This window comes from Hemiscyllium ocellatum, chromosome 14 (assembly GCF_020745735.1).
Source record: "Hemiscyllium ocellatum isolate sHemOce1 chromosome 14, sHemOce1.pat.X.cur, whole genome shotgun sequence".
In the NCBI taxonomy this organism is placed as follows: Eukaryota; Metazoa; Chordata; class Chondrichthyes; order Orectolobiformes; family Hemiscylliidae; genus Hemiscyllium; species Hemiscyllium ocellatum.
Genome location: NC_083414.1, coordinates 17,391,395 through 17,411,697, shown reverse-complemented (window position 1 = coordinate 17,411,697; position 20,303 = coordinate 17,391,395). Strand labels below are relative to the sequence as shown.

At 38.2% G+C, this 20,303-nt stretch overlaps 1 protein-coding gene across 1 annotated transcript in view; it reads left to right on the top strand.

Annotated features, from left to right (window-relative positions):
• celsr3 (cadherin, EGF LAG seven-pass G-type receptor 3) overlaps positions 1–20,303 on the top strand; it is a 255,555-nt gene that overhangs the window by 84,077 nt on the left and 151,175 nt on the right. Inside the window, 3 exon segments of the mRNA XM_060835417.1 lie at positions 2,841–3,004; positions 11,324–11,449; positions 13,473–13,642. Of these exon segments, the coding sequence (XP_060691400.1) occupies positions 2,841–3,004; positions 11,324–11,449; positions 13,473–13,642 (460 nt within the window).

The following is a 20,303-nucleotide window of genomic DNA, read 5'->3' as shown; positions in this document are numbered from 1 at the left end:
AGGTCTGGTAGCACCTGTGAAGAAAAATCAGAGTCCAGTGACCTTTCTTCAGAAGTGATGGTAACTAAGAAAATGTCAGTTTGTATACACAGATAGGATGGGCAGCAGGGGGGAGGGGAAGTGGAGGATAAGGGGTAAATGATAGGTGGGGATAGAGCACAAAGACTATTGGAAAGGCAAGGAGTGGATGACGATCTGGCTAGAAGAGTTGATCGCTGTTAATGGAGACTGTTAGCCCTATTGTTAGTTACTAACCGTCTCCATTAACAGCTATTCACTATCAGTTCTGAGGAAGGGTCACTGAACCCGAAATGTTCTCTTCACAGATGCTGCCAGACTTGCTGAGCTTTTTCCAGCAACTTCTGTTTTTGTTTCTGAATTACAGCATCCGCAGTTCTTTTGGGTTTTTATTCAAATGTTATATGATGTCTCTTTAGAGTAAAAAAACGATTTAATACTGGCAGTTTGTCACTATTGAAACTTTCTCATGAAATATTCTTTGTTAAATGCTTTCTAATCACCTGCTCCTACACTGTGCCTTCTTTGAATTTGATTATTTAGCTTCATCTTTGCTTTCTGGTATAGCTACCTGTGTTACTCCATGTTCCTCAATAAATCTGTATGGAGAAATAAAGCAAAAATTTACATATGGTTCCTATTGTGCTCGTGATAAGTGTTCCTCTTCAAAATGATCCAGGCGATTAATATAATGCTGAACTTGGGTCTCTCAGTTTTGTTTATGGTGCGTTTGAGTATATACTCTTCTGAAGTCTTCTGTAATGCTAGTGACAACCTTGACTCCAGTTTGCAGTGGGACTGTGCAAAGCTAGATGTTATTTCTGAAAGCTAGGCTGGTTTTCTAGGGTGAATAAGAAAAAATGATGTGTCTCAGAAATCCATGATGTTGCAAGTCCATTCAAATCTCATATATTTAAGTATATTATTCGACAATCTAATGCCTGTTTCAGGTTGCATGGAATCTGTTTAGGGCCCATCTCTACTTCTCAGAGCCATGGCACAATCTCATTCCAAGTAATAAACTTTATTATCTATTCTTTCCAAAAGCCCCTTGAAAGAAGGTTTTCAAATCTTACTCTAATCTACTCCAAAACATTCAAAAATTTTGCGTAGTCTGCAACACCATTCCATATCCTTTCATGAACCAATGGCGAGATTAGAGCATGTGATTGCCTGCTGTCCAACTCCAGCAGCTTACTAAATAGAAGACATGAGATTTTACCTGTATGCCAGAAAGTTAAGTTTCTCATACACTGGAATGCTAAGGGATTTCAAAAGGTTCATCCGACTCCGCTTTTGGTTGATTTTTAAATCAACAGGTGAAGTTTCCAAGGTGAATTAAGCTGTTTAACCATTTATCTAAGCATTTCCACTGCAAAAGAAAATGGGTCCATTGTCTTGCAAGCAGATAATTCTAGACAACACAGTTTTTATTTGACATTGACTGAAATGGCAATCAGTAAAAAATAAGAAGTAACAGTGTTGGTTGTATAAAAACATTTCTAGAAAAGGGTCACTTTGTGAACTTTTGTCCTTTTCCCATTATATTTAATTTCTGTCTAACTTTTTGAAGCAGAATCAGCAATAGGCATACACATTTGCAGCTTCTCTTGGTAATGACTCCTGGAGACTAGAAACAGCAAACCACTATCATGAATAATGTTTAAAAGGAGTAATGAATGCAATGAATCAATTATGAGGTCTCACAGGGAGTAATATATTTGCGCTTTGTTACATCCTTTAATAGAGATCTGCAAAAGAGTGAGGGGGAGGGAAAATTCTGTTTTTTTTGCGGTAGCACCATTTAGACAAAATGAAGTTTAATGACTTTTTTAATAACTGAGCTTCCAGTTGAAATTCATTGTGAGTGAGCACTATAAAAAAACACCCATAGTAAGTCAGTGGGCTATTTCACACTTGGATAGGCTTTCAAACAAAGGCAGTGTTATATAAGTGCTTGTGGATATTGATAAAGGTGTTATTGATATTTGTCAGCCAAATTAATGGAATTGCACTTGCTCATTTTCTGGAGGACATTACACTCTGTAGGTGGAGACAACTTTCATTTCTTCAGTCTGAAGTGAGATTTGAACCTATGGACCAGCCAGTTTCAAATTGCTGTTTGCTTTGAATTCATTTTGTTTGATTTAGTACTGATGACAGTTTTAACAATTGCTATCTTTGATCATTCTGAAAACTTCATGAAAAATCTAACCCAATGAGCCATTGGAATAGGAGTGCACAGAAGATGAATTCATGAACACTCATTTGAAATAACATCTGAACCACCTTTGTTTAATGACAGACAGTTTTGATTTCTTTCTCTTATAATGTTAGATGAATTTTCTGTAATGCTAACTGTCCTGACTGCTGAAGCAAGATTATCTCCAGTTCCTGGAGAAATAGACTAAATGGAGTTAGATAATAACTCTTAAATAAAGTTTAGAAAAAGTGCGAGCAACAACATCGACCAATTTTTAAAAAATAGCAAGTTCCCATTCTTTGAATAAATGTATTTTCCATAGCAACTTTCCTGCTAATAATGAACTGACATGTTTCGTTTATACAGCATTATGATTCTTGCTTTTTTCTGTGATGTGGCATTCTACTAATTTTATAAGTAGCTTTCATTCCATTAAGCAATGCTTTCTTATAAGTAAAATTGGCACAGTTTAACAAATTTTGGATTTCATTGGGGCAACTTAATTGAAGTTTACTAAATCCAACTTCATAATTGTTTTCAAACTCACTGACAGTTGGCTGTGAGACCATGTGTATATATCTCCTTAAGTAATCCGGTAACATTATATTTTTATCAATAGGTCCCTGGATCTCACTGGTCCTTTACTGCTTGGGGGTGTTCCAAACCTACCTGAGAATTTCCCAGTGATTAACAGGGAGTTCGTGGGATGTATGAAAGAACTTCACATTGACAGCAAGCGTGTTGACATGGCAGCATACATTGCCAATAATGGTACCTTTCCAGGTAATGGAGTCTTGTACTTCTGATCCGGTTGACAGTACATTATGTGTATATTTTGTACTTCTCTCTCTTTGTATTTCTGCAGTCTGTGTTTTTTTTTTCCTAATTATGTGGCAACATTATAAACTTTTCACTGTACTCCTGTAACTCAGTACTTGAGTACATGTGACAATAAAATTCTAAAAAGTTCAGTTTTGCATTTGAGTATTTGATAGTCATGTTCTTGGATTACTTGTATCTATTTTTGCTGATGATAAAACAGTGATGTAGTAGGTTGACAGGGTGATTCTGTACTCCTTGAAGAACAGAAAGTTGTGAGGAGATTTGTAGAGATTTACAAAAAACAGTGGGTGTTGTGAACAGAGCAGATTGGACAAATGTTTCTTTTGTGGAGGGATTTTGAACAGGAGAGCACAGATTTAAAGTAATTGGCAAAAGAAGCAATGGAGATATGAGAAGAAATATCATCATGTAGTAAGTGATTGGAATCTGGAATGCACTGCCTGAGGTTGTGGGAGAGGCAGGTTTTTCAAGGCATTTAAGATGAAATTGGATTACAAGGCATCAGAATTGAAGTTGGCGATTTACTCCATCGAGTCTGCTCTGTTGTTAATGAGGGTGTCGTCTTGTAAAAATATGCTAATTATCTAAATCAGTTAACTTTGATCCTTAACTCAATGTTCCTGCCTTTTTCCCATAACCCTTGATTCCCTTACTGATGAAAAACCTATCTCTACCCTGAACATACTTAGTAACACAGTCTTTACAGTCAACTGTGGGAAATAATTACACAGATCTACTACCATTAAAAGAAATTCACAAGAACCAGGAATAAGAGGAGAAAATTCACCCCCTCAAGTCTGCTCTGCAAATTTTTCATTTCTGTCCTAGAGCAACCACCTACTTTGAGGTTATGCCTTCTAGTGCTAGACTCTCCCAGAAGAGGAAGTTAACCTCTCAACATCTACCTTGTCATTCCCCCTAAGAGTTTTAAAAGCAAGTCAGTCCACACTGGGTTGACAATTGCAAATGATAAAATCCCTAATCTACAGTAGGGCTCACTGAAAAAGAAATATATGTTGGGCTGTGGGCAGATGTTCGATTGTAGCATGAGAGAAATTGCTCCTATAGGGAGCCAGAGTAAACATAATGGGCTGAATGGCCTCTTTTGGTGCTGTAACCATTTCGTGATATAAGGTCGGGGATATGGATCTGATGCTGGGGCATATTTCTGAAAAGTCTTGTAACTGCTAAACCTTAACAATTTTTATGGCTCAGAATGTAATCTTCCTCCTCTTACCATATTTATTTCTTTAACGTATTCAATATTGTAACTGGTGACCATCTGTTCTAGGGTTTTCTTTCTTGCCCAATCATCATTCTCTTTGACCCTTTAAGGATGGAATATGATTTGAGGGGAATTTGTAGGTGATAATTCCAAATGACTACTGCCTGGCTCTTCTGGGTATTAGCTGTCACAAGTTTGGAAGTTACTGTTGAATGAAGCTTGGCAGCTTGTCTCATTGAGTCTTGTATGATCCATCCTGCTGCAACTGGTGACAGAGGATGTTTGGAGGATGTGGTGACAGTCAGATGGATTGGAACATCTCTAGTGTGGAGTTTCACTTGTTCAGATAAGTGGAGACCATCTCACTCTTCAGTTCTGCCTTACAAATGGTGGACAGACTTTGAAGAATCAGGAAGTGGGTTATTCTCTGCAGAACCCCTAGCTTCTGACCTGCTTTTCAGTGATGTGCCTCTGTTAGTACAGGTGAAGATCCCATAAGTTCAGAAATCTTATGGAGAAATAAATAAGACCGACTTCCAAAAAATGAAACCAGATGATCCAACACACCACACTTCTACGGTTTACCAAAGGTTCACAAACCAGGAGACCCCCCCTCAGACTCATACTGTCACTACCTGGATCACCTACTTACAGATTGGCCAAGGAGCTACACCAAAGACTTAAGCACTTAGTAGAAGATTCACGCCACTCCATCCACTCCACCCAAGAATTCCTGAAGACCATGAAAGACACTAAGATAGAAGAGGACGAAATAATGGTCTCCTTTGATGCAACAGCCCTGTTCACATACATCAATATCAACCTGGCTAAGGAAATACTGACTACACTATTAGAAGGACCAAAGACACATAACACCAAACATCACTGACTTCATCAGCAAGGATAATTTAGTCAAGCCATTGAACCTATGTCTTACCACCAACTTCACCTTCAACAGCAAAACCTACAGACAAACCAATCAATGGAACACCAATGGGATCTCCGATATCATGGTTCTTAGCAGAGGCAATAATGCAGAGACTTGAACAAACAGCTCTGCCAACCATCCAACCCAAACTTTGGGTCCGCTACATGGATGACATCTTTGTCATCACTAGATGAAATAAATTAGAGGAAACCTTCAAGACATCAATAATACCCTTACTGGCATAAAATCCATTAAAGAGGAGGAAAACAACAACCAACTGCCATTCCTAGATGTCGCAGTAGAGTGAACAGCCAATAGGGAACTTCAAATCAGCATCTACAGGAAAACGACACATACGGACAAAATACTGAACTACAGATGCAATCATCCCAACATCCACAAATGAAGCTGCGTTAGAACATTAGTTCAATGAGCCACCACACACTGCAGCACAGAGAAAGAGGAAAATCAGAGGTGGGGAAAAACACCTATACAGTGTATTCAAAAAGAATGTGTACCCAATGAACACAGTCCACTGATTTCTCAGCAACAAACACAAACAAGCAGACAAAACACGTCCAGAAACCCCATTCTCCCCTACATCAAAGACATCTTGGAAAGGACTACCAGACTACGCAGACCTCTTGGCATCATGGTAGCCCACAAACCCACCCACACACTAAAACTGCAGCTAATGAACTTGAAAGACCCTATACAGACAACAAGCAAAACTAATGTCATTTACAAAATACCTTGCAAGGACTGTAGCAAAAACTACATTGGATAAACAGGCAGAAAACTAGCCACCAGGATTATTGAACATCAACTAGCTACAGAAAGATATGACCCACTCTCCCTAATATCCTTACATACTGATGAGGAAGGACACCACTTCAACTGGGACAACACATCCATCCTAGGAGAAACCAAACAGAGACACGTGTGAGATTTCCTAGAAGTATGGCATTCCAACTGGAACTCTATCAACAAACACATTGACTTGGATCCCATTTACCACCCCCGAGGAAAAAAAACAGGAAGTTACATCACCATAGGAAATGGTGACACCACATAAAATGATATCACCAACCCAAGAAAACCTAACCACAGAAGTAGAAAGCGGAACATACTACCACTGCTTCATCTGGAGGCTCGCTGATGATACCTAGTAAGGTGATGAAACATCTGAAAACGAATCTTCCAGCTCAGTGAGCAAACTACATCCAGAACCTCAACCTGTGCTCCAAATCTTCTCAAAATACGCTCATCCCATACATCTTTTTAAACAGTCTCTCAGGTCATTTAAATACACTTAGGTAGGATGCATTTAAAAGGTTGGCAGCATCCAAAGTTACCTTCAAAGATTTGTGTTTGTAGTTTTTAAAATCTCTGTTTTTGATCCCTTTTAAAATCATACCATCTGCTTTAAGGAGAAGACAGTCAACAAGCAGTCTGTATATATTTAAAACATTCTGGTTTAGGCAAGGGAATCAAGTGTTATCCGTGTTGATGTGAATGTGAAATTCAAAACACAAACAGATCAGCCATTCTTCCAATGAATGGTGGAGCAGGCTCTCAAGGGGCCAAGTGGTCTCTTGCTCCTATTTCATATGTTTGTCCTTTCTCCTATTATTGTTCAGAATAAAATTAACCACTCCACTCTTTTCTGTGTTGAATTTCATCTACCACTTGTTTGCTTGTTTCACTATTTATTACCTTCTGGATTTCTGTTAGTATCTTCCTGATAGTTGATTACATTTGAGTTTCATCATCTGCAAAATTATGCACTTTGTAATAATTTATGTCAAAAAGGACAGCGATTGAAACATTGACCTTTGGGGACACCACTACCCAGTTTACTCCAGTCGGAAAAACAACTACTCTGCCTCCTGTCAGTTAGTCAACTTCATAGTCACACAATTACTGTTGCTTTTATTCCATTTATGAATCTATGTGAGGGTACTATACCTAACTGGTTAGATGGTTACTAAATTTGTAGGCGACATCAAAATTAATGGTATAGTGGACAGTGAAGAACGTTAACTAAGAGTATAATGTGACCTTGGTCAGATGGACTAATGGGCTGAGGAGTGGCAGTTGAATTTAGGTAAATGTGACGTACTACATTTTGGAAAGGCAAATCAGGGCTGTATATCTCTGTGACCCTATAACTGCCATCATCTACCCACTGTGTTATTTCTTCAAAGAATTCAAATCAGATTAGTCAAAAAGGATTTGTCTTTAACAATTCTGAGCTGTCTTCCATTTATGACTGTATGTTTTTCCAAGTAAGAATTACTATTGCCTCAGGTCAATGCCTTAAAAACTTTCTCACTAATAATGTTAGGTCAGCTGGTCAGCTGTAATTGTCAGATTTATCCCTCGTCTTTTTTGAACATGGCTGGATAACTTGTAGTACTCCGACACATCTCCCAGGAGGATTGGGAGCTTGTGGCCTGAGCCTGCACAATTTCTTCTCTTGCTTGACAGCTTCTCATCAATAACATTTCTATTCTGAACACTGCCAACCTTTTAACTTCTTCATCTACTTTTCTCCTATTTAATTTATTTACCACCCCTTCTTTTGCTTTGACCCTAGCAGTATTTTTGTTAATGACAGCAGATGCAAAGTACTCATTTTTTGTGTCAAGCCAAGCCATGCCCCCTTTTGGTCCCCATTGGTCGTACCCTTCCTTTAACTGTCCTTTTGATATTGATATTTTGGGCGGCACGGTGGCACAGTGGTTAGCACTGCTGTCTCACAGCGCCTGAGACCCGGGTTCAATTCCCGACTCAGGCGACTGACTGTGTGGAGTTTCCCCCGGGTGCTCCGGTTTCCTCCCACAGTCCAAAGATGTGCGGGTCAGGTGAATTGGCCATGCTAAATTGCCTGTAGTGTTAGGTAAGGGGTAAATGTAGGGATCTGGGTGGGTTGCGCTTCGGCGGGTCGGTGTGGACTTGTTGGGCCGAAGAGCCTGTTTCCACACTGTAAGTAATCTAATCTAATCTAAAAAAAAGGCTGTGTTCTTTATCCATTAACATAGTCTCTCTTTTCTCTCTCAAATAAGACCAAAGACCATAAAATGTAGGATCAAAAGAAGGCCATTTGCCCCATAGACTCTGCTCTGCCAATTTAGTGACATCATCATTGATGTGATAATCCTCTTTCAAAAGCCACTTTCCTGTCTTATCCACATAACCCTTGATTCCCTTAATAATTACAAATCTTTCTTAACATTGAATATAATTAACACGTTAGCCTCAACAGCTCTCTGAATGAATTCCACTTCCTCACTACTCTGAGTAGCAATTTATCTTCATTTGTTTCTTAAATTGGTGATCTTTACTCTGAGATTATGCCCCTCTGGTCCTAGACTCTCCCACAATGGGGAAAATACCCCTCTCTGCGTTTATCCTGTCAAGCCTCCTCAGAATCTTGTGTTTCAGTTCTTCTTAATGCCGACGAGTATAGGCGTAGCATAGACAACTTCTCTACTTCAGAAAATTCCTCCACACCAAGGATCCACTGAGTGAACCTTCTCTGGATTGCCTCTAATTCCAGTACACATTTCCTTGATTAAGGGGACCAAAACTGTTCATAGTATTCTAGATTTGGATTGACTGGAGCTTTGGTTAATTTTAGCAATATTTTCCTGAATCCTTTTCCCCTTTCATTTCCTTTGTTTTTAGTTACCTCCTTTAATGTTGTGTCCTTTTTGTGTTCCATTTGGATCTCTGCAGAATTATAAATATAAAGTTTATCATAAGGTCCTTTTTCTATTTCTTTTCATCTCAATTTTAGCTATCCCATGAGCTGTACCTTTAGATGTACTTGCTTTAGCTCTTATGGGAACGTATCTAATCTGTACTTGAACTAGCTTACCTTTGAAAGCTTTCAATTTACTCTTTTACCCACCAGATGATAACGAGAGTCCAGAGACAGTAGGAAATGCTGGATGACCAGAGAAATTGAGGTTTTGGTCAAGAAAAAGAAGGATGCATATGTCAGGTATAGACAGCAGATCAAGCAAACCCCTAGAAGAGTATAAAGACAGTAGGAATATACTTAAGAGGGAAATCAGGAGAGCAAAAAGGGGACATGAGATAACTTTGGCAAATAGGGTTAAAGAGAATCCAAAGGGATTCTGCATATACATTAAGGACATAAGGGTAACTAGGGAGAGAATATGGCCCCTTAAAGATCAGCAAGGCTACCTATGTGTGGAACTGCAGGAGATGGGCAAGATACTAAATGAGTATTTGCATGAATGTTTACTGTGGAGAATAATATGAAAGATAGAGAACATGGGGAAATGTGTGGCGACATCTTGAGAAGTGTCCATATTACAGAGGAGGAGGTGATGAACGTCTTAAAATACAAAGGTGGTTAAAACTCAGGGACCTGATCAGGTGTGCCTTAGGATTAAGGTGATCTAACCTTACCAGTCTACAAAGAGGAACCTTGTTGAACACCTTACTAAAGTCCATATAGATCATGTCCACCACTCTGCCCTCATTAATCCTGTTTGTTACTTCTTCAAAAAACTCACAAAAGTTAGTGAAACAGTATTATCAAACAGCTGTCTTTGTCTTAGATTTTATAAAGATCAGCATCACTGTCTCTCAAAGCATCACAAAATTCAAACATCATCTTGCACATGTAACATGCATTACAGAAATATTAATGATATGCAGTATGGAAAAAATATAAAATGAAGTAGACCTTCATCTTTCCTAGTTGAAATCATGAAGGAATGTACAGAAATTTTAGTTCTAAAGGAAAATATTATTTTAAAAAAAGGCATTGCCAGGATATCACACTCATTTCCAGCCAATCCTAATAATGGTCATTATGTTCTTGCGCACCTTCTTTAATGAGCATCCCATGATTTTCTAGTCTTGTATCTTGCCAACCCTTTGTACTTTCCTGTATCAATTTCTTCTATCTGAATTATTGGTTACATTTTTCAATAGATTGTTTGTTTCATCTGCCTTCTAATTAATTGAAGTTCAATTTTGAATGTTGCATATGAGTGTCCATCTTTGAATACTCAAGTGTAATTGAATCATTGATATACATAATATTACCTCTAACTATCAAATGCAAAAGCAATTCTAATGTCCTTTGCTCTGACATTCATACCAGGCCAATTTTAAACTTTATCCAACAAAATCACTTATGCTCAGCAAAGATAATTGATGGGCAATTTAAAGTAGGCATTTTAAGTGTAAGAGAGTATAGAGTTGAAAATACTTCTGAGTTCAGTATGAATCTGAAGTTACAATGGTCTCCTGCAGCCCCTTAGTCAATGGCCTGAATAGAGTCCAGTGCTGAACAAGTGGTGGTTATGGTACTCATGTTTTCCTAATGTTCAGCTGAAGAGCTTAAAACTGTTTCAAAAAATGGCTGTTGGGCAAGCAACTTGACAACACAGAATCAGTATAGGAGTAAAGAGAATTGGTCATAGGGTAGATGAAGCATCAACAAATATTTGGAAATTGTACTTTTTATTGTTAAAGGTAGCACATAAAATACCAAGAGGAGGAGGGACCAAGGATTATAAATGGTGATGGTAATGGGAAGGTCTATGGCCATTGAATTCCCATGCCTTAAGTTTACATTCCATGTATCATAGAAAATTATAATTAAAGTTAAAATGGATAGAGAAATGTAAGAAATAATTGAGAGTTTGAAGTTGAGAGAAAGAGTCTGAGAGAGAGAGAAAGAGAGAGAAAAGATGAATAAAAGTTGTGTATGCCAACTCAGAAAAAGAATTGAATGATGAAAATTAGGTTATTAGTTTTAGCTTTAAGAAAGAACCAAATTGAGCAAATTATAAAAAAGGTTCTAGTGGTGAGTTAGTGAAACATTTTTATCCATTTCATTTGTGATGTAATTTTTAAGAAAATATGAAGATGATTTTACAGGCTTTAAAGATAACACAAGGTGTCATACAGTGCTTTTACCATCGGATTATAACCCAGATATGAAATTTAATGCTTTGTGTTTTGATATGTTTCCAACTACATCCAAACTATTTGTTATTTTATGTCACATTGCTTCTTGAATTTTGATTTTATGATTTGGTCCCACAATCTTTGTCAGGTTGCAATATGAAACAGTCATTCTGTGATTCAAACCCATGCAAGAATGGAGGCACGTGCATGGTTATCTGGGAGACCTTTCTCTGTGAATGCCCTCTGGGATTTGGAAGCAAGGACTGTGGGCAAGGTAAGCCATAACTGAAAAATTGTATTGTATGATGAGAGGGGCATGGTCAAATAATTAGCATTTAAAATTGTTTTTAACTGGTTGGTCTCAAGCCTGTTTTGAGACACCTTAGGCTGTCAGAATTGCATTATGGATTCCCATTTTTCAAACCAATAACATGCTGCAAACTAAAGTAATCCTGTTCATAGAAGCAACCCTTTGAGCTTATATATCCCTGGTGGTACAGTTCATTGAGGCATTAATACACTATGGAATAGAGCTTTGAGATGTGACTTTTACAAACTCTAATTCCCTAACCAATTGCTGTTGCACACTTCCTGGCAGTCAGTTAGATTAGTATTGACAGGGTTTTGGAAATAGGTCATGCAGTCATCCTACTCATATGGCACAGGGAAAGGAAATTGGGGATTAATTCAATTTAGATAGTTGACAGAATTTGATTGGATACAAATTGAGACTGTCTGTATTTTGAAACGGTCTGTGTGCACAGTTTTTTTAATTTCAAAAAAGATTGATATAAACATAGAACAGTACAGCACAGGAACAGGTCCCTTGGCCCATAATGTTGTGCTGAAAATGATGCCAAATTAAACTAATCCTTTTTGCCTGCCCATGGTCCATATCCCTTCATTCCTTGTATATTAATGCACCTCTCTAAAAATCCCTTAAATGCCCCTATCATATCTGCCTCCATCTGTATCCCTGGCAGTGTGTTCCAGGCATTTTCTACTCTGTTTTAAAAAAAAAACTTGCCTCTCACATCTCCTTTCAATTTTCCCCCTCTTACCTTAAATGTATGCTCTTTAGTTTAGACATTTCAACTCTGGAAAAAACCTTTCACTATATTTGTGAAAAGGTGTCTTTAATGGCGTGCCTTATTCTTGTATCGGTTTCGCTTCAGTGTTTGTGTTTATCTGAGTCACCCAGTATCCCTAGTCTCTTGCATCATGGGACTACCTTTCAGCATGTCATAAAGGTTTACAGCAAGGAAACAGGCCCTTTGGTCCAACTTGTCCATGCTGCCTAATTTTCACAATTGATCTAGTCCCATTTGCCTTTGTTTGGTCCACTTCCCTCCAAAACTATCCATTCATATACCTGTCCAAACGTTTCTTAAAGGACAAATTTTGCTCGATTCCAATTCTACCTCTGGCGTCTTGTTCAAGACACTCTCCACCATCTGTGTGGAAAGAAATGCCCCTGTGGACATTTTTGTGTCTCTTCCCTCTCGCCTTAAATCTATGCCCTCTAGTTTTAGACTTGCTACTATGGGGAAAAGCTGTTGGCTATCTGCCTTATATATGCTTTTCATGATTTTATAGACCTCTATGAGATCGCCCTTAGTCTCCTACACTCCAGGGAAAAAGGTCCCAATCTATCCAGCCTCTCCTTATAACTCAAACCTTGCAGTCTAGGTAACGTCCGAGTAAATCTTTGCTGCACTCTTTCTAGTTTAATTGTCTCCTTTCTATAGTAGGGTGACCAGGACTGCATGCGGTGCTCCAAATGTAGTCTTACCAATGTCTTGTACAGCTGCAAGAAGACATCCAACTCCTATATGCCATGCTCTGACCAATGAAAACAAGTATGCTGAAAGCCTTCTTCACCATCCTGTCTACCTGTGACTCCACTGTCAAAGAGCTGGGAATCTGTACCCCGAGATTTCTTTGTTCAATAACATTTCCCAGCACCTCACCATTGACTGTGCAAGTCTACCATGGTTTGATCCATGAAGATGCAACATCTTGCATTTATCTAAATTAAACTCTATTTTCTATTTGTCAGCCCACTAGCCCAATTGAGCAAAATCTCGCTGACTTTGTATATCTTTATATTAAATGTATGGCTCACTATTTTCATTGTGATGTGTGGTCTATACTGAAATACCTCCTGTAACATCCATATTGCAAATGACTACTTCATTAGTGAAATATATATTGCAAAATATCTTCCTGTAAAATGTAGTCATAGAGTCATGCCTATGGAGACAATCTGTCATTTTTATTTTTCTGTGTATTTACAGTGATGCACCATCCATACCATTTTCAAGGAAACAGTTTACTATCCTGGGATTTTAAGAATGAAGTGAAGATTTCTATTCCATGGTTCCTAGGACTTATGTTCCGAACACGTCACACTGAGGCTGTGCTGGTGCAAGCTCATGCTGGACAGTACACTACCATTGTCTGCCAGGTATTATATTATAATTTGTTTCTACTGTTCGGTCCACAGCTCTTTCATTTAATTTACAGTCAAATTTGAAGAGATTGCCCGGATTACCAATGCTTCTGTGGGTACAGAGGCAAGTAGTTTTGCAAAGTACCTATTGGCCAGGTACTGTTATCTGCATTTTTGTTCAACTATGCGTAACACCATTCATTCGTTTTGTCACATGTGCATTCACGTCCTCATGCAGACATACATCTTTATCCATAAAATTGACCCTGACCTTTAAAATGAACCTTGACTTTTCTAAACCAGAAAAGGAAATGCAATTTTGATGATGATCATTAACATTAAAAGCTTAGTTTGAGAAATTCAAGCTATCCAAATACTCTATCTTAATTGCCATTTCTCAAAATTGTGGAAAAAAGAGCACATGCAAAATAAATAAACTGGGAATTTAAGCCAGATGGTGTGTTTTTTCTGCTTGCAGATGTGTACTTTTTTCTCTACAAAGTGACATTAACAGAAATGTGAGAAGCTTACCTGTCCCCCTTACTGGGAACTGTATATAATTTTGGTACCCTTGACATACATGCAAGCAGAGTGATCTCCTAAATACTTGCCTGCATGTGAAAATGTTGTTTTCAAGGTGCATTGGTCTTTGTGCAAAGGCATAAAGGCACGAGAATGGCTGGCGGTGAGTGACATTGCTAATTCGGGTAAACTCTGCCAATTTACGACTCCAATGGATAATATTGAGGGAAATAGTTTCCTGAATAATCTGGACTTGATTCAAATCCAGTTCCCTTAGATGGATATGAGAGAGTTGCAGTAATTAATTCAGTAAGTCTGCTGCAAGTAAATAGTTTTACATTTTATTTTTGCCTATAGTTTCTCCCCTCTTGTAATTACTGCCCTTTATGGCTTTAAATTGAGACTTTTCACAATGCGGCAGGTGTTGAGATCCTGAGGTCAGATTTTCAGGAGGATGTTTAAAAATGGAACTTTAATGATTGCAACCTCTGAATTGCTCCCGGTGCCATTTGCTAGCAAGAGTAGTAAATTGGAGGTAGGGAGGATCAATATTTGCGACAAAGCATTGGGCTGCAGGGAAGACATTAGTTTCTTGAGACTTTGAGACCAGTTCTGAAGAAGAAACTCCCCTATTCAAAAGAAATGAAATACATCTTATAGTGGGGTATACTAGTGTGTGAATGGGAGGATTCAAATGAAGCACTACACACCAACATATCAAAGTACTAATGTGTACCTATTTTCCAGGTGACCTTCTGAGAGACAGGTCATCACTCAATGGCTATCCTGCCCAAAAGCAATGAAAAGTTAATCTATATATATAACTGTATTTTGAATTTGGTGATTTCAAAAGGGAATTGGATAGGCATTTTTTTGTGAAATTTAATCTGTCATGGATGTGAATGTTGCCGGCTAAGCCACCATTTGTTAAGCATCCTGACTTGCTCATGAGAAACTGCCTTCTTGAAAGCAGCAATCCCTGTGATGCAGGAACACCCAGAATGACATTAGGAAGTGAGTTCCTGGATATTGACCGAGCAATAGCAAAGTGACGGTGATCCAATTCTAGCTCAGAATAAGATGTTACTTGAAGAGTCACTTGCAAGTGTTGTTTTCATGCATCAGATGTTCATAAACGTCTAGGTGTTGTGGTCTCTGTTTGGAAGGTGCTGTTTAAGGAGTTTTGATGAATTAATGCAGTGCATCTCATCAGTGGTAAATGATGGTACTACAGTGTGTTAATGTTGGTGGGAGTAAACATTGAAGTAGATGGCTATTGTGTCAGTCACGTGGGCTTTCTCCTAGATGGTATCAAGTTTCTTGAATGTTGTTGGCACTAAATGTTTCTAGACAAGGTATAAGCATTCCCTCCTGCTCTTGAATTGTACTTTGTAGTCAGTCAACAGCCTTTGTGGAATTGGAGGTGAGTTACTCAGGGCAGAATTCCCATTTGCTGCTGCTGCTGTTGTTGTTGTGTTATTTTCATAGCTGGTCCAGTTTAGTTTTTAGTTAATGGTAACTCTCAGGAAGTCGCTAGTGGGGGCTTCAGTGTTGGTAATGGCTCTGAATATGACATGACGGGACAGTGACTTAACTTATTCATGTTTGAGATTGTGTTTTGTGTGAATGTTACTTGCCATTTTACAATTGAAACCTGAATGTTGTGCAAGTCTTGTTGCATCTGGATAAAGACTACTTCAGTATCTGAGGAGCTAAATGAAGCTGCACACATGCACTCATTAGTGAGCATTCCCACTTATGACCTATAATGGTGGAGCCTAGGATGCTATCCTGAGGAACTTAATGGTATCTCTCACAAAATGGTCTCTATTCTGCATGCTTTAAGATCCTGACATCCTTCTAAAGTATGGTGTTTGAAAGAATCATGGAAGCAGTTTTGGTAATAAATTTCAAAGGGAACTTGATGAATTTTTAAGGGGAGTAAATATTCAAACTATGGGGAAAGAACAAGGCAGTAGGACTAATTGGATAGCTCTTTTAAAGTATTGGCAGAGGTATGATGGAGCAGAAAATCTTCTATAATGTAAGATCCTGTGATTCTAGCTCCTTTGTTTATTTTACTGACATTTGTCTCAATGAAATACAGTCTTAGGTTGCAATCAGCTCTAATGTGTTCCAGTTACTATTTCAGGTGAGTACAAATTATTCATTTGAGAAACAGTTGGGTACTGGTCTAGGATGATGGTGATATTTTTATCTTGAAGGATAAATTCACTCAGTTGGGCTGAATCAATCTTTTGATTTGTTTCAGTTTGTATCACAAGTGAACATTTTTGAAGACACTTTTACTTTAATGACCAGATAATGCTTTCTCTTTCTGTGGCTGATTTTCAATTGGAAGCTTATTTGTTTGAAATGTGTCAGAGCTTCTGATGTCTTGCAGATTTCTTCAGCTGTCTCAGAAACAGTGGAAGGCACCAGTTCAGTAAATTAACCAAATGCAAGATAATTAGTCAGTAAAATACTTATATGAAGTGGACTTTTAAACCTTTTATTTTAGAAGATGTTGCCATTATCGTTATTAAAATGCCTTTCAATGTTCATAAGCTCAAACTGGTTAGTTATTATTGGAAATTACTTCTGCAGTCAATAACACAGATCAAACAGCTTTCTGATCTTCGTTGTATTAACCCTTGATTCTAATTGCTGCAGTAGACTCTTTGTTTCTTCAGTAGATTAGATTAGATTCCCTACAGTACGGAAACAGGCCCTTCGGCCCAACAAGTCCACAGCAGTCCTCCGAAGAGTAACCCACCCAGATCCCTACATTTACCCCTGACTCGCACACCTAACACAATGGGCAATTTACCTGATTATGGGAGGAAACCGGAGCACTCAGAGGAAACCCACACAGGCATAGGGAGAATGTGGAAACTGCACACAGACAGTCGCCCTAGGATGGAATCGAAGCTGGGTCCAAGGCGCTGTGAGGCAGCAATGCTAACCACTGAGCCACCCCTTGTGATCAGCAGAAATAGCTGTCACATTTCTGGAAAATATGTGTTCACTGCTCTCACATTTTCACCTATAGTTTACTGAACAGACCATCCCTATGACTACAGCTTCTATTTTTGTTGTTAATGACAATTTATTTATATTGTGACTTTGATTCAATGAAATGTCTCCAGTCTATCAAGATGTTTCATGACAGTTATCAATTAAAATTCAACAACGAGTCAATAACTAAAGGTTACGGCAAATGACCAAAATGATGGTCAAAGAGAGAAAGTTTAACCATTTTAGTTGAAGCAAGAGAGATTGAGGATATTCGAGATCTGAGGGACTTGATATCTTATAATGTTTAAAATCAGGGCTGCTGTAAAGATATGTTTGTGTCCTTATTTGTATATGCAAAGGAATTCATGCCTCCTCGAGGCCTGATCTTCACGATTGGTCAAAACCATTTTTCAAGGTCCCTTCCTGAATTTTTTTTTTCCTCAGGCTATTTTTTGAGATTCATGATTTCTTTTTTCAACTTCACATGAGTTCCAGCTACTATTCTTCCTTAGTTCATTGCATTTAGAAACCAAATTTGAGAGAAAATATCAATGCCCAAATTGCAAGAACAAGTTCATCTCAAATTCCAAATGTTTGATACAATAAAACAGAAATATAAGACAGAGAGAGAGGAGATGACTGGAAATCGACAAATTGTTTAATCGAAGCATGTACAAATTAGGAGTAGTGGTAGGCCCTTTGTCCATTCCAGCCTTCTCAATTCATAATGAGATTTAATAATGTAATCAAATCAGGGATCTTAGTTGCTTCACTAACAACACATATGCTTCTCGGATCCTTGTCCCTCAATTTTGGTTTAAGATACTTTATTAGCAATATTAATTATAAATGCCTGGTTACTGGACAGAGTTTAATAAAGCAAAACCGAAAGTCTGGAGGAGGTGGGAGATGCCCACACAGTCTGGGCTGCTGCTCACCAGTGCTGGTTATGTTGTAAACCTGCCTAAGTTGAAATTAGGGCCCAGACAAAATTATAGCAGTTCCCCTGGGGCCTGAGGTCGGGGCCTAGTGAGCTTAGGAACCTATCCTGGTCGCAAGGTAACAGCACAGGACAAAGAGTGCACTGCCTTCTGTTGCTCCTGACAGCCACAGACATCTGGCAAAGTGATCAGAGGCAAGAAGTCAACTTATATCTAACCCTGCCACCTGCAGTTCTTCACCTGCAACAATGTGAAGCTCAACCAACTGCAGTAAGGCTCACCAAACAGCAGGTTGGATTCTGCCCAACTTCGTTTGTGCTACTCACAAGAAACCCAGACTCCTTGGTTAGATTAGAGGATAAGATCAGGAGAGATAAGAGAAGGAGGAAGGGGACTTGTCACTGAAGGAACTATAACAGCAACATGAAGGAGACTGAATTGAATCGATTGGAAGAGCAGCTTCTCAAGTGTAGTGTATTTCAAGTTCACTACTTCAACCAAAAAATGACAGAGGCAACCTTTCTTGAATTTTTCATCACTTTTTCATTGCGTTTTTAAGGTCCATTTAATTAAGTACACATCCTGGGACTGGGTTCATATTTAAAACTGAAGAAAATTTACCATGGTCACAAAGAAGTTGTTCATGGACTGCATCATCCTGGAGGAGTTAATGACAGAGTATTTTTTATCACTGAAGATAAATGGTACTAGTTGTTGATCCAGTTCACTCCCTTAGAACAGTAACATTTGATGACATCACTGGTCATAAATCTTGTCTCAGTCAAATGAACACTTTTTTCAAGGGTACTTTTGCTAGTGTTGCAATAATCAGGTATCATTATCATTTGGTAATGCTTGAAGCCTTTGAAATAGTTATCTATAAATAAATGCAGTAGCTTAGCAGATGGGAGGTTGACCTTTCAAGGTGATGTGTAAAACTGAAGGTGCTAGAAGTGTTGACAGCTATTGGCATTGCTTATGCTAAATATGGATTGAAACATTTAATGTCTGGACAATGAGATTGAGACCGTCATAATTTGATTTCAAGTCAAGTTAGCAACTGCTTTTGAGTCACTTCCTTTTCCTGAAAATCTGCTTTATTTAGAGTTCTGTATTTTCCATGTAGCCATTTGGCAAAATTCAACTTGTGGCTCATGGAATCAAACTGCACCTTCAGTAAATTCTTTTAATGGCCATTTAAATGCCCATGCATTTGCACATTTGTTTAAGCCACGGTTAGTGTATTTATGTAAGGAGTACACTACTACAGAACAACCTTGTTTATCTGAACGAGATGGGTGGGGAATATTTTGTTTGGATTGTTCGGATAACTGATCTGATCGTAAACAAAGGAAAAAACAGTTTTTATTTCATTCAATCGATAAAATGTGTACAAACATTGGATATTGCTTAAAAATTCATGATTTTTTACAAATAAAATCACTTTTTGTGTAAATAAAATTCATTGAGGTGTAGGCCAAATCCCCAAATATTCCTTAAGTTATCCACATATTTCCGGAGAAGATTTGAGGATCTAACGCTGTGCTTACCAGAGAGTTTATCTAAATCTATAATTTTGATGAGTCTGCTATTTAAACAAGCTAATCTTTGCATTCTGCAAGTTGCAGATTTTATATATTTTGTTCAGAAATATCTTGCTGTTTTAGTGGCAGGAAATAATATTAGAGCAACCTTCCAGGCTGCGAGAAGCAAATTGCACAAGTGCGGTTAAAATGAGGGGGACTAAACTCTCACATAAATATGGACATCCCGGCATTAAACAAGGTCCAAACAGATTCTAAACTCCCAAGAGCATTTATCACTTTCTGCTAAACATACTGTCACTATAGAAGGACAGAAGCATCTCCTCGGTCATGCGTTTACTTTCTCTGCCATTTTTTTGATGAATGGCCCAGTAAATTGATGGGAATAAAGCACTTACTTTTGCAAACGGCTGCATAACTAACCCCTTTGTAAAAAATATCCGGTCATTGTTGCTTGAGGTGTTTGTGTTTCTTTATTTTTTCCAGCATACTCACATGTTCTTCAGTATAGGTAATCCAAATTCACTTTTAGTCATTGTAAACAAAAGAAGTGATCGTCGCACCAGTATCAGTAACTCCTCTTTGATGTAACGTTTTTATGGGACCTCGAGATTTGGAAGTTCAGATAACGGAGGTTGTTCTGTATACAAA